General features: G+C 37.2%; 2 protein-coding genes across 2 annotated transcripts; both read left to right on the top strand.

The window, feature by feature from the left end:
* The first annotated feature begins 2,683 nt into the window (after positions 1 to 2,683).
* On the top strand, positions 2,684 to 4,843 carry LOC140013627 (small ribosomal subunit protein uS17). Its single transcript, XM_072063041.1, has 5 exons — positions 2,684 to 2,839; positions 2,977 to 3,118; positions 4,153 to 4,297; positions 4,373 to 4,462; positions 4,551 to 4,843. The coding sequence occupies exons 1-5, from the start codon at positions 2,828 to 2,830 to the stop codon at positions 4,639 to 4,641; spliced, it is 480 nt and encodes a 159-aa protein (XP_071919142.1). The 5' UTR covers positions 2,684 to 2,827; the 3' UTR covers positions 4,642 to 4,843.
* A 1,825-nt stretch (positions 4,844 to 6,668) lies between these two features.
* Positions 6,669 to 10,716, top strand: LOC113706281 (flotillin-like protein 4). The gene is made up of 2 exons (XM_027228151.2): positions 6,669 to 7,881; positions 9,738 to 10,716. The coding sequence occupies exons 1-2, from the start codon at positions 6,955 to 6,957 to the stop codon at positions 10,257 to 10,259; spliced, it is 1,449 nt and encodes a 482-aa protein (XP_027083952.2). The 5' UTR covers positions 6,669 to 6,954; the 3' UTR covers positions 10,260 to 10,716.
* Positions 10,717 to 11,914: the final 1,198 nt, after the last annotated feature.

The following is an 11,914-nucleotide window of genomic DNA, read 5'->3' on the forward strand; positions in this document are numbered from 1 at the left end:
TTGCTTGAAGCCTTTTGAATTGCTAATCTAGCTAATGTTGAAGCACTTTACAACTGAATTGCTAATCTTGTATCGTTTGACACAATATGGACATCCATTAAGCAATTATTCTTTTGTGCAGCTTAATGGATCTCAATATGTGATATTTTGTAATTGCAGCCTATCACTGCACTTTATATTAGGTATTCAGGATGTCATCTCCAGTCTTTATAAGATTAACTTGAACTTGAAGATATCAAGCTGTTTGTAAAACTACTTGCCAATCTGTTGTCATCTTCTCTTATCTTTTGCAATACTGGTGATTTTTTGATTTTGTTTAGTCTTATATTGTTAGCAGCATGCTTAATTGGTAATTTATGATTTTAAGAATGCTATTTCACAAGCATTACTGTTAATCTTATCTTATGTGAAAATATATGACAATAGATTATAGGAGGTCTAGGCTGTACTTAGCACAGCCAAAAACCTCCTAGTATATATATATATATATATATATCATAAGAAGTATAAAAAGGGGAGTTGGCTGATATGAGTGCAATAGTGATGGTCCCGTATGGGCACCATCAGTAGGTGGTTAATTATGGAATTTCACTTATATGTTTTGGTGTTGGACAGATTGACTTACTTAATATATACGGTGGTGTTGTTAGCTTACGTGGAAGTGATTGAGAGCTTTTGAAATTGCATGTCTTGCATGTCTCTGTTAAAAACGGTGCAAATGTGCTTTAGACAAGTGGCTAAATTTGGAATTTCACCTTAATATGTTAGTATTGTATAGATTGAGTTGGGCTTGTGGTACATTATTTTTGTTGCCTTATTACGTGGAAGCAATTGGAGGCTTACCCGTTTATTTTAATTTGTTTGTAAATTCATTTTTGCAAATTAAGTTATCAATTTATACCACCATTTACACTCATTATTAGTTTTAAATATTTACTTATAATGTTCAATAAGTCTGATTATAAATTTTTTTCATCTGTACTTTATATCGCAAAATTACATACTATTTAATAATTGAACAATAAGAATTTAATATTTGAACTAAATACTATAAAAGTTAATATAAAAATTAAATCCAAAAATTTTGAACCCCTAGCATTTTTTGCATGTGTAAATTTAAATTTTCATTTTGGAGAAATAGGAAAATAGGCTAAAACTTGTCATAAATTGGCAATGCTAAAAAATGAACAAGTTAACAAATTAAGAGAAAATAAAATGATAAAATAAAATCAACAAATAATAATAATAATAATGAAACAAAAGTAGTTAACATCTTGACAAAATGAAGAATCTGAAAAAAAAAAGGTGGAGGAAGAGAGGAGGTTTGAGAGAAGACAATTCTAAATGATTTAATTGGATTTGATGAGTTATCCAATAAAATTAAATGGGTATTATTGGATAACTCATTTTATACTTATATGCAAAATTTTAAAATACTCATATCCATCTATTCATAGTCAAGTATGGGTAAATTTAGTTAAATAGGTTTGTTTGTCATTTATAGTTTTGTAATATCTATTGACATTAGTTTTCTACCATGCAACCACCTATTTTTGTTAATGTAAATAGTGCTTTTGTCTACAGCTCTTTGTATGAGCTTTCTATCCTGTAATAACCAGTTTGTGGTAATGTACCGACTGCTACAAAATAGTGTGCCTACGTATCATGAACTACCACTCTTTCATCATCAAATTCGCACACACCCACTCTTAATTTCACACACATAACTAATAACTTCACAAAAAATTGGGCACCCTCATGCATCGCATGAGGCACAAATAAACTAGTATATATATAAACACACACCTATACATATGTACACATACATATATAACCATTCTTCTAAGATAAAAAAAGGCCTAGCAATTTCTTCCGCTATTGATAGTGGTTAATTTATGAACACCAAGAAGCTATAATTTAACAATGTGATATGTAAGAAAACTGTGTTTGTTTATCATAAGAAAACTTTCTTGTCATTTATATACATAACATATTGTTAATTTGATAATTTGATTCATTGTTTGCATTTTACAAAATGGAAATAGACATATGTCGTTTAATATTTTTAAGCCTTTTTGACCTCTTGATAATAAAAAAGTGATATCAGTTATGTACATTACTAGAAAAAATTATACTTGCAAATCAAGTAGATATGGATTAGTTTATGTACACAATATTGTTAATTTGATAATATAATTCTGTACACATTTAAATAAATAGAAGTGGACATCTATCATTTTGTATTTTAAAATATTTTTGACCTCTTGATAATTAAAAAGATGATATCACTTACGTACATTAATAAAAAAAAAAAGGTATTATACTTGCAAATGAAGTAGATATGGATTAATTTATCTTATGTAGACATTTAGCCCCTTTTTATTAATAGAGAAATTCATATTTTTATAAAATAAAATAAAACTTTAGTTGGTTAAATGAATTTGCGAGCACATTTGATAAATTAATAATTTATTAATTTATTGATTAATTAGTACCTCTTTAAATTAGTAGAATTTGTATGGCCCAGAGTTATTCTGTAACTAATTTTTGAAAGTGGGCTGGGCTGCTGGCAGCTGGGAAAAGGAGAAAAGCGTAGAGGGGGCCTAGTGGGCTAGAGTGGGTTAAAGGAGTCAATTTAGGCTGGAACTGGAGCGGGCCGCTCCAGCCCATCATCATTTTTAGGGTTTGATTTTTAGGGTTATAGTATATAAATTCATATGGGAGAACACCCGATATTCCGATCGCAAACCATATCCCAAGCTTGGTTTCTGCAGCTGACAGCGGTTTCTACTGCTAGGGTTTTAGGGTGTAGCTCTCAGCCGCAGTCATGGCCGAACAGGTATCTTGTCTCCGCCGGAGATAGCTTTCTCAGCCGCGATGTCTTTCTCTATCTCCGTCACGCACTCACGCAGAGAGGCATTAACTCCTTAAAATATCAACCAATTGACTAGTGAATCTTCTGATTGGTTATTGCAGACGGAGAAGGCTTTCTTGAAGCAGCCAAAGGTGTTCCTTTCCTCGAAGAAGACTGGAAAGGGGAAGAGGCCAGGAAAGGGTGGAAATCGCTATTGGAAGAGCATTGGCCTTGGCTTCAAGACTCCTCGTGAAGCTATTGAAGGTTGCTCTCCCCTTCTTTTCTTTCTTCTCATTTTAGATTTTCCTTCGATTGTTTTCGGCACCGACACCCCCACCACTATTCTTTTTTCCTGGAGATGATTACGAGTATTAGTTTTTTCATTCTAATGAAATAGATATACGTTATATATTTTTTAAAGCTTTTCGCCATCAGGGATAGTACAAATCCATAATTTTGTTCTTTGGTGCGATCACAGGCTACACTTGTAGATATAGTCATGCAGCTTAGCGTTTTTTGTTCTTGAAAACCCTGACTGTCATTGCATTTTAGATCCTGTCCTTTTTAGGCACTTCTGACTAATTGACCGAATGGAATTTAATTTTACATGGCTTGCCCTTCTGATATGATGAATTAATTTGAATTTCAACTTCTTTGGATAGGTTTACTGTTGATAGGTAAACGAAGTTTCGAACTTTTTTTTTTATTATTGTTCATAATTTTGTACGAGCATACTGGTTGTTCATCTGTCCAAGGGTGATAGCAACCCAAAGATTTGCATATCGTGAATGAATATGCTAAGTTGATTGCAAAGGAGCTAGAACTCAGTCTAACAATGCTGGCCATGTTGTTGCTTTGTAATCTACTTAGGCACAATCTTCTATATGGCCCGAAGGCTCTATTTCTTCTTCTTTCGGGATTTGGATACTTAGCATCTTGTTGCAACATCTTGGAGCTCTCACATCCAATGGAAAAACTGGAAAATCATTACACACTGTGTTTCTACCTTTGTTGGTTACAAAGTTATTATGGTGATTATCATCCAAATGATATCAAGCTTAGATTAATGTCTATTAGATGCTTATCTCAGTTCATGATTTTTGTATCAATATTTAACTATGGACTGAAATTTTGTGGACAATCTCTAATGATGCTGTGGAGCAATGTTTTTCTTCTGCATTGAAGTGTAAGTGGCACATGCAGAGGATTTGAATATATTAACTGTTTTGCTCAGAGTTAAGTTGGAGGAGTTGCAGTGAGATACATGTTGATCATGTGTGTTTAAACTCTTTTTCCAGGTACATACATTGACAAGAAGTGCCCATTCACTGGCAGTGTTTCTATTAGAGGCCGCATAATTGCTGGAACTTGCCACAGTGCCAAGATGGATAAGACAATTATTGTCAGACGCAACTACCTGCATTTTGTGAAGAAGTATCAGAGGTATGACTATTCATTAGAATGAATTGTCTTCTCCCGTTTTAGCTACAATAAGCATGGTCCTTTATTGTTCTTTAGATATGAGAAGAGACACTCGAACATTCCAGCTCATATATCTCCATGCTTCCGTGTGAAAGAGGGTGACCATGTCATAATTGGCCAGTGCAGGTGAAGGCCTAGGCTTTATTTCCTTTTCAGATGGGTTTTGCTTGTTTCTTGTATTTTACTAATGTGATCGACATTCTCTACCTTGAAGGCCACTGTCAAAAACTGTGAGGTTTAATGTGCTGAAGGTGGTTCCAGCAGGCGCCTCCGGGGGTGGAAAGAAGGCATTTACAGGGCTTTGAGTTTAGTGCTTTCCATCTCATGTTAAAGTTCTTGAGAGATGTTGTCAAGACTTGGTGTTATTAGTTAAAACTTGTGTATTAATTTGCCTCTTTAAGGCTTAAATTTTTGATACTCCCATGGTGCAGTTTTTGGATTTCTAGTCTTGGTTAGTAATCGTCAGTCTTATTCATAAAAATGGTATTGGAATGATTTTTCTTTAAATGGCATGAGAACAATCGGCAACTGGCTTGATAAGGTCTAGACCTTCGAGGCTATGGTGCATGATGATTTTGCAGATAACCTAGAATGGTAATTTGCTTTCATTCGTCTCCAAGTATTGTGCAATGTTGCCTTAACTGCAACAATAATGACTTTTTGTCAGTTTTTCTGTGTTTTGACGCAATATTGTTGAGTGTTTGTGTGTTTGGACGGCGAATTGTTTGAGGATGGAATCCGTTGTTGCTATTGAGACTTCATTTGCGCATGCAAACTGAAAGCAGTTTGAAAATGGTTGGAACTTGCTCGATGATAGTAGAGTGTGATTTAGGCTCTCTATTGAGTGGCTGAAATGCTTGAATGTACGTTTGCCATTGGGTTTCTAGTCTAGTTACAAGGCATTTAGGAATTTCACCATACACCACTTTTTTGAGATTAATATGGCTAGTTTTCGAGAAATTCAGTGCTTCCTGAAATTGACTGAAAGGTGAATGGACCCACCACCCCCTATCAGATGTGCCATGCAGCAAGCAGCCTCGTTGATCTTTGGGTGAAATGTCGAACATATTCGCCCTTGATTATATGTGGGACAAGGATTTCAGATAATGGACAAATTCTTTTTCTTTTTGGAAGGAAGAAATTCGAATGCATTTGACTTCGATAGCGAGATTCGATAAGTGTTACTTGCCAGCAAAAAATCCTGGGATTGTGATCGTGTATTACTGAAACCAGTGGAATGGGATTTGCATGATACCAAATTAGTGAGGTGCTGCGGGCCTCGCCTCGCCTCACCTACTACATCAGGACCCCATGGCCATCGAAGTTGCCATAACTTTTTTTACATTCGGGTTCAGCTTGCACTAAAAAGGCTACTTCGAGTAGAGGCGGTAGAATTCTTCCAAAGTATTTTAGCTGGAACAGGTATGTACAAATTATTATTGGCTTGCATATAACAAAGGAAGGGAAAATTGACAAACGGTCTCAAACCATTATTGGCTTTTGTAACCAATTCACCTTAGGAGAGAGCTGGCCATAGATAAAACAACACTACTAAAGTCTTTATATATATAGTTGTTAGCCGTAGGGCTGTACCGAATGATGGATTTTGTGATTGTTGCCAACGAAGCTACAACGGGGTGAGGTCAACACCTATCTACATAGCTCCATGGAACAACCGAAGACATCTCCTTGTATAAATCAAGGCCCACGACAAGCTTAGAAAGCATCCATGCACCTCAACCAAGAGCAAAATTTCCCTGAAAATTATTATTATATCTTAGCTTTGAATAATCTGGCATTTTGAAGTCAGTTAAAGACGGGATCAACAATTGGTGTTAGTTAAGGAGGTATTGATTTGGGTCCATTACTTCTGCCAGGACTTGGGTCTGAACTCTACGGTCGTTTGTTCAAGCCAACGCGCAACTACACATGGATGGAAATTCTCATGCAACTCCGAAACATTCACGAGGTTGTACCAATTATTTGAACAAACCGTCAAAGTCAACCCCCTTGATTGAGGCAACAAACCGTGAATGTCAACCCTCTTGGTTAAGGCCTGTATGGCTACAACATAATAGTAGTAGCCACTACAACAATAGTCTACCTTTTGACTTATGATTTTTGTTTTAGATTAATTATCTCATTAGAAAATGAAAATTAATCTTTTTTCAAACTAGACGTGTAACCTGATCATAACCATTTATATTTTGTTCCAGAAAAAAAAAAACAACCCACATATACTTAATTTGGGTTTACAATTCCAAGTTGGAAATGCTAAACCAACACCTCCTAAATTTTTAGGTACTTCCTGCTCCAACTCCAAGATATTTCCCAGCAACTTAAAGAAGAACCAGTCTTCCTAATCTTAGCCACTCCAAGATATTCCATTCCATCAGTTGAGTTGACAATAAGCAGCTTCTGCAGCATCTATTCTGCACTATATATGCAGCATTGATACCCCTAGCTAGCTCGTACAAACTTAAAAAAGATCAAAGCTCCTGCGTCCACTATTAGTTAATTACAGCTTTTTAAGTTTACTGTTAACCCTCATCAGTCATTACCCCGTCCGTAAGTATCAGTAGTACGTGAAGCTACTCTACAATCATAATCTAATCATAATGTACAGAGTTGCGAGCGCGTCGGAGTACTTGGTGATCACCGGCGTTGGAATCACCGACATTAAGATCGCCAAGAAAGCATGGGTTCTTCCGGGACAGTCGTGCACCATCTGCGACATTTCACCGGTGAACTACACGTTCGAGGTGCAGGCCATGAGCGCCGAGAAGCTCCCTTTCGTCCTGCCTGCTGTCTTCACCATCGGCCCCCGCGTGGACGACGAAGGCAGCCTCCTGAAGTACGCCAAGCTCATCTCCCCCCACGACAAGCTCTCCCACCACGTCAAAGAGCTCGTCCAGGGGATCATCGAGGGGGAGACTCGAGTCCTCGCGGCCTCCATGACCATGGAGGAGATCTTCAGAGGGACTAAAGAGTTCAAGCAAGAAGTGTTCGAGAAGGTTCAGCTGGAGCTCAACCAGTTCGGGCTGCTGATTTACAACGCCAACGTGAAGCAGCTGGTGGATGTCCCCGGACACGAGTACTTCTCTTACTTGGGTCAGAAGACGCAGATGGAAGCCGCCAACCAGGCCAAGGTTGACGTGGCGGAGGCCAAGATGAAGGGGGAGATCGGCTCCAAACTCCGAGAAGGGCAGACCCTTCAGAACGCCGCGAAGATTGACGCGGAGACGAAGGTCATCTCGACCCAGAGGCAGGGACAGGGGAAGAAAGAAGAAGTGAGGGTGAAGACGGAGGTTAAGATATTTGAGAACCAAAGGGAGGCAGAGGTGGCGGAGGCGAACGCGGAGCTGGCGAAGAAGAAGGCTTGGTGGTCCAAGGAGGCGCAGATGGCGGAGGTGGAGGCCACGAAAGCAGTGGCTCTTCGGGATGCGGAGTTGCAGAAGGAGGTGGAGACCATGAATGCGTTGACGCGGACGGAGAAGCTAAAGGCCGACCTGTTGAGCAAAGCCAGCGTTGAATATGAGACCAAGGTACGTAAAAGTTGTCTTTCCTCCTTCAACTTTAAGTTTGCATCTTGCACTTTTCATTCAAGGTCTTCTTATGGCTTGGATTGCCGTCACAAGTAACTGCAGCTCTCATGAGTTCCAGCATGCTTTTAAAGAGAAAATATTTCAATCCTCCAAATTAATACTAGTAGTAGCTATGTGTAGCAGACTTCAGTCTATCAATCTTTTTTCCAATTAGCTGCAGGACTTTCCCAGCTAACAGAACTTTTCATTTTATTGTTAAGATGGAAAAGAAGGGCAGAAGAACATCGTCCTAACTTTTTTGGTATTGGTGATTGACTGAAACACCACCCCCATTATTCAAAATTTACATATGGTTTAGATTTGAGGGACATTCAAACCTGCATGCATTGTTCTAGTAACACTCGCTACATAGAATGATCGATACTAGAAGTGCATATTAATTAATCAAGCAAATTGTTAAAGGAATATTTGCTTTCATAGGAGTAGTACTATTTTCTTTCACTAGACTGCAATTCTTCTTGTTTTTTTTTTTGTTAACACTCCAAATCGATATCTATAGCACGTACACTTCAATTTGCTTCTCTGAAATTTGATTATTTAAGGGGATAATATCAGAAACCTCCCTTGAGGGTTCTCCTAATATCACTTGCCACCTCTAAAGTTTTAAAAATATCACTTACCTCCCCTAATTATTAACCCTCACTTGATACATAATTCACATATCAAATAAATGGAGCCTAAATTTTTTTTTTTTTTTTTAAAAATGAAAGTCACTTTCTTTACTTTCCTTTTTCTCTAACATTCTCTCTTACTCATTTTTTGGATGACTATGCAATATTACATTTGTAAATTATAATAAATTGAATTTTTTTTATCTTTTACTTTTTATGATTGTGACAGAGTGGAGTATAATTTATTTGCTCATTTTGAGTTAATTTTTATAATGATGAGTACAATTTAAAAGTTCAGACACGAGTTGAGAATAAGCTAGAAAAAAATATAAAATTCATAAGAAATTGATTTTGAGCATATAGAGTTAAATTGGTGCAAGTGTATTGCTTTGCAAATATCTTTTTTATTTTTAAAATTTATAATTTTATGGGCTATAGCTTTATGATGTGCTAGTATTACTAGAGATTTTTTTCGGGTGTTGGGTCAGGAATATTTTCATTTAGCAAGTAAAAGGGTATTTTAGGATTTTTAAAAATTTTGTTGCACAAATAACAAAAGTAAAGGAGGTAAGTGATATTTTTAAAACTTTAGGGACGCTAGGTGATATTAAGAGAAATCTCGGGGACATGGTGTAAACTCTATGAATTAAGCAAGCAAAGTGTCAAAGCAAGTTGACTAATACTGCTGTCTTAAAATTTGTCCATTTTGTGTCCTTTGGTGTTACCTTGGATCTGTGATGTGCATTATTGGAGTTTTTTTCCCCTTTTTCTTTAGAGAAGGATTGCTTTTAGGAGTCCTTTATATGTAATTTTCTTAGTGATCGTGTAATGTGATTACTCATAGGGTAAGATATTCTCATATTCATATACTTGAAGCCCTCCCCTCGTTTAATTAATGAGAGAATTGTGCCAAATGAAAATTTCTAATTAATAGTTAGAATATCTAAATTTGCTACTATTGAACAATTATGGGGGCAAGGCTGGAGTAAAGTTCCATCATAATTAGAATGAAGTTGGGAGAAGAAACTCAGTCGTTGTGGAGGAAAATGCTTCATATATTTGCCTTCACTAGACTGCAACGGATCCTGTTTACAAGCAATATCAGAGGGACAACTCGATAGATCATCTCACTAATTAATATTCATTCGACCATAATCACTTATTGCCAAATTAAATTGATGAAAGGTACAAGCTGCAAACTCGGAACTGTATCAAAGGCAGAAGGTTGCAGAAGCATACTTGTACGAAAAAACCAAACAAGCAGAGGCTGAAAAAGCAACGGCCAGCGCAGCTTTGTACGCACGCCAGCAACAAATTGAGGGAGATTTGTATGCCAAGAAGAAGGAAGCCGAAGGACTCAAGGCCTTGGCAGAAGCTCAGGGCGTATACCTACGCACTCTTCTTGACTCGCTGGGCGGTAACTATGGAGCTCTAAGGGATTATTTGATGATCAACGGCGGACTGTTCCAAGAGTTGGCCAAGATAAACGCCCAGGCCGTTCAGGGATTGCAACCCAAAATCAGCATTTGGACCAACAATGGCGCTGCTAGTGAAGCTGCCGGTGGAGATGGTACCACTAGTGCTGTGAAAGAAGTAGCCCAAGTTTACAAGATGCTGCCACCATTATTTCAGACTGTCCATGACCAAACTGGAATGTCACCGCCAGCTTGGATGGGCACTTTCCCTACTCCTCGTGACTCAAAATGAGGTCAAATTAATTAAGGATGTAATAATTCCGGGATGGACATGCACAAACCAGCACAAACCACTTGTATTTGAAGAGTGCATGTATAAATTAATTAATGGAACTTGTCAATGATCAAAAGAAGAGAACTCCAAGTGAATTAGTCCCTCCTGGGAGGATGGATCCCTATAAAATTCAAGTTGGCCCTTCCGTGCAATGGAATGTTGAACTTGGTTAGTCATGATCAGGATGAAAAGTTCTTGAATTTTGTTCATTCCCATATATGTTCCAAGAGTGCTATATTTGTTAATGTTATGTAAAGAATTGTCCTTTCTAGTTTGTACTCAAGTGCGGAGAATTGTAACTTGTATGCAACCGTTGTAAAATTTTCTTTTCTGCCGTATGTGTGCAGAATTGCTCCGCTTGAAGCATCTTAAAATTTTTCTGCCGTTTGGGTTTTTATTTCAATATGATTGAGCATTAATGAGTCACTAAGTTTGTGCTGCGGGTTAGTTTCGCATTTAGCCATCATCTTCAAATTCCCACCTTTCTCGTCCTTTTCTTTCCTTCATTTTTTACCCTCCTTCCTCTTTTACGACCTCTTCCTCCTTTTCTTCCCCCACATTTCCCTTCTTTTCCCTCCCCATCTTCTTCCCAACCACCAACTACCTTGCCACCCCTCTTTTCCCCCTCTCCCTTCTCGCTTGCCCCTTCCTTTGAGACCAGATAAGAGGGAATGGTGAGTGAGAGAGAAGGGGAAGGGTGTGGTAGAGTGGATGGTGATTGAAGGAAAGAGAGGAAGGAAAAAGGTGGGAAAAGAAGAAAAGGAGAGAGGGAGGAGAAAGAGGTGGCGAAGGAGGAAGGAGTAGGAAGGGGGAAGAAATAGGTTGGGATGGTGTGGGCGGCAATAGTGGGAGGTTACCAACGATGGCGAAGGGTGGTGGTAATCATCGATAGAGTTGCACACTAATCGAGCCACTTGTGAGCAGATCAACTTGAACTCAGTTAATACCGAGTTCGAACTGATTAAGTTGAACTCAAACTCGAAAACTCTTGAGTTGACTCGATTATATATATATATATATATAAAAATTTTATTTTAATAGTGAAATTGTATATATATCTCTAATATTTTATTATTTAAAAATGATTATTTTATTTATTTTTTAAAAATAAAATAATTATTTTTATTTTTTTAGACTCAAGTTTAACTCGAATTGACTAGAATTTGAATCGAGCTCTAGCTGAAATTTCACATAGAGAGCTTGTCGAATTCGAGCTTGATAAAATTAAGTTGAGTCTTGATTCGATTAGACCAAAATTCGACTCGACTCGATTCGTTGCAATTTTAGGGTTCGGGGTTGATTTTTTTTTTCTTTGTTGGTATTTTCTTTTTAAATCTTGTGGTCCACTTCCAAACAAAACCCGACATTGTTAAATGGGATTGTAATAGCATCACATATATTATTCTTAAAAGTTATAGAAATGTATAAAAACTCTTTCAATTCATAATTTGTATTGTTTGAGATTTTATATGTTTTATTTTTCAACTCACTGAGGTTGGTCCAGTAGTCGGAAAAAGATTCTTAGAATTTTCTCTATTATTAGATTGAGAGTTTGAATTTTAAATTTGACAATTGAATGATGGGAATGGTAGAATATCTTGAATTTAACAGAT

This window comes from Coffea arabica, chromosome 8c, assembly GCF_036785885.1.
Source record: "Coffea arabica cultivar ET-39 chromosome 8c, Coffea Arabica ET-39 HiFi, whole genome shotgun sequence".
NCBI lineage: Eukaryota > Viridiplantae > Streptophyta > Magnoliopsida > Gentianales > Rubiaceae > Coffea > Coffea arabica.

What these genes read in the sequence shown, in the direction of transcription:
- LOC140013627 (XM_072063041.1), top strand. An exon ending in TTTGTGAAGAAGTATCAGAG is followed by an intron (nt 4,298 to 4,372) that starts GTATGACTATTC and finishes ATTGTTCTTTAG; the next exon opens with ATATGAGAAGAGACACTCGA. An exon ending in GTCATAATTGGCCAGTGCAG is followed by an intron (nt 4,463 to 4,550) that starts GTGAAGGCCTAG and finishes TCTACCTTGAAG; the next exon opens with GCCACTGTCAAAAACTGTGA.
- LOC113706281 (XM_027228151.2), top strand. Translation starts at nt 6,955, where the DNA reads ATGTACAGAGTTGCGAGCGCGTCGGAGTACTTGGTGATCACCGGCGTT. An exon ending in GCGTTGAATATGAGACCAAG is followed by an intron (nt 7,882 to 9,737) that starts GTACGTAAAAGT and finishes AATTGATGAAAG; the next exon opens with GTACAAGCTGCAAACTCGGA.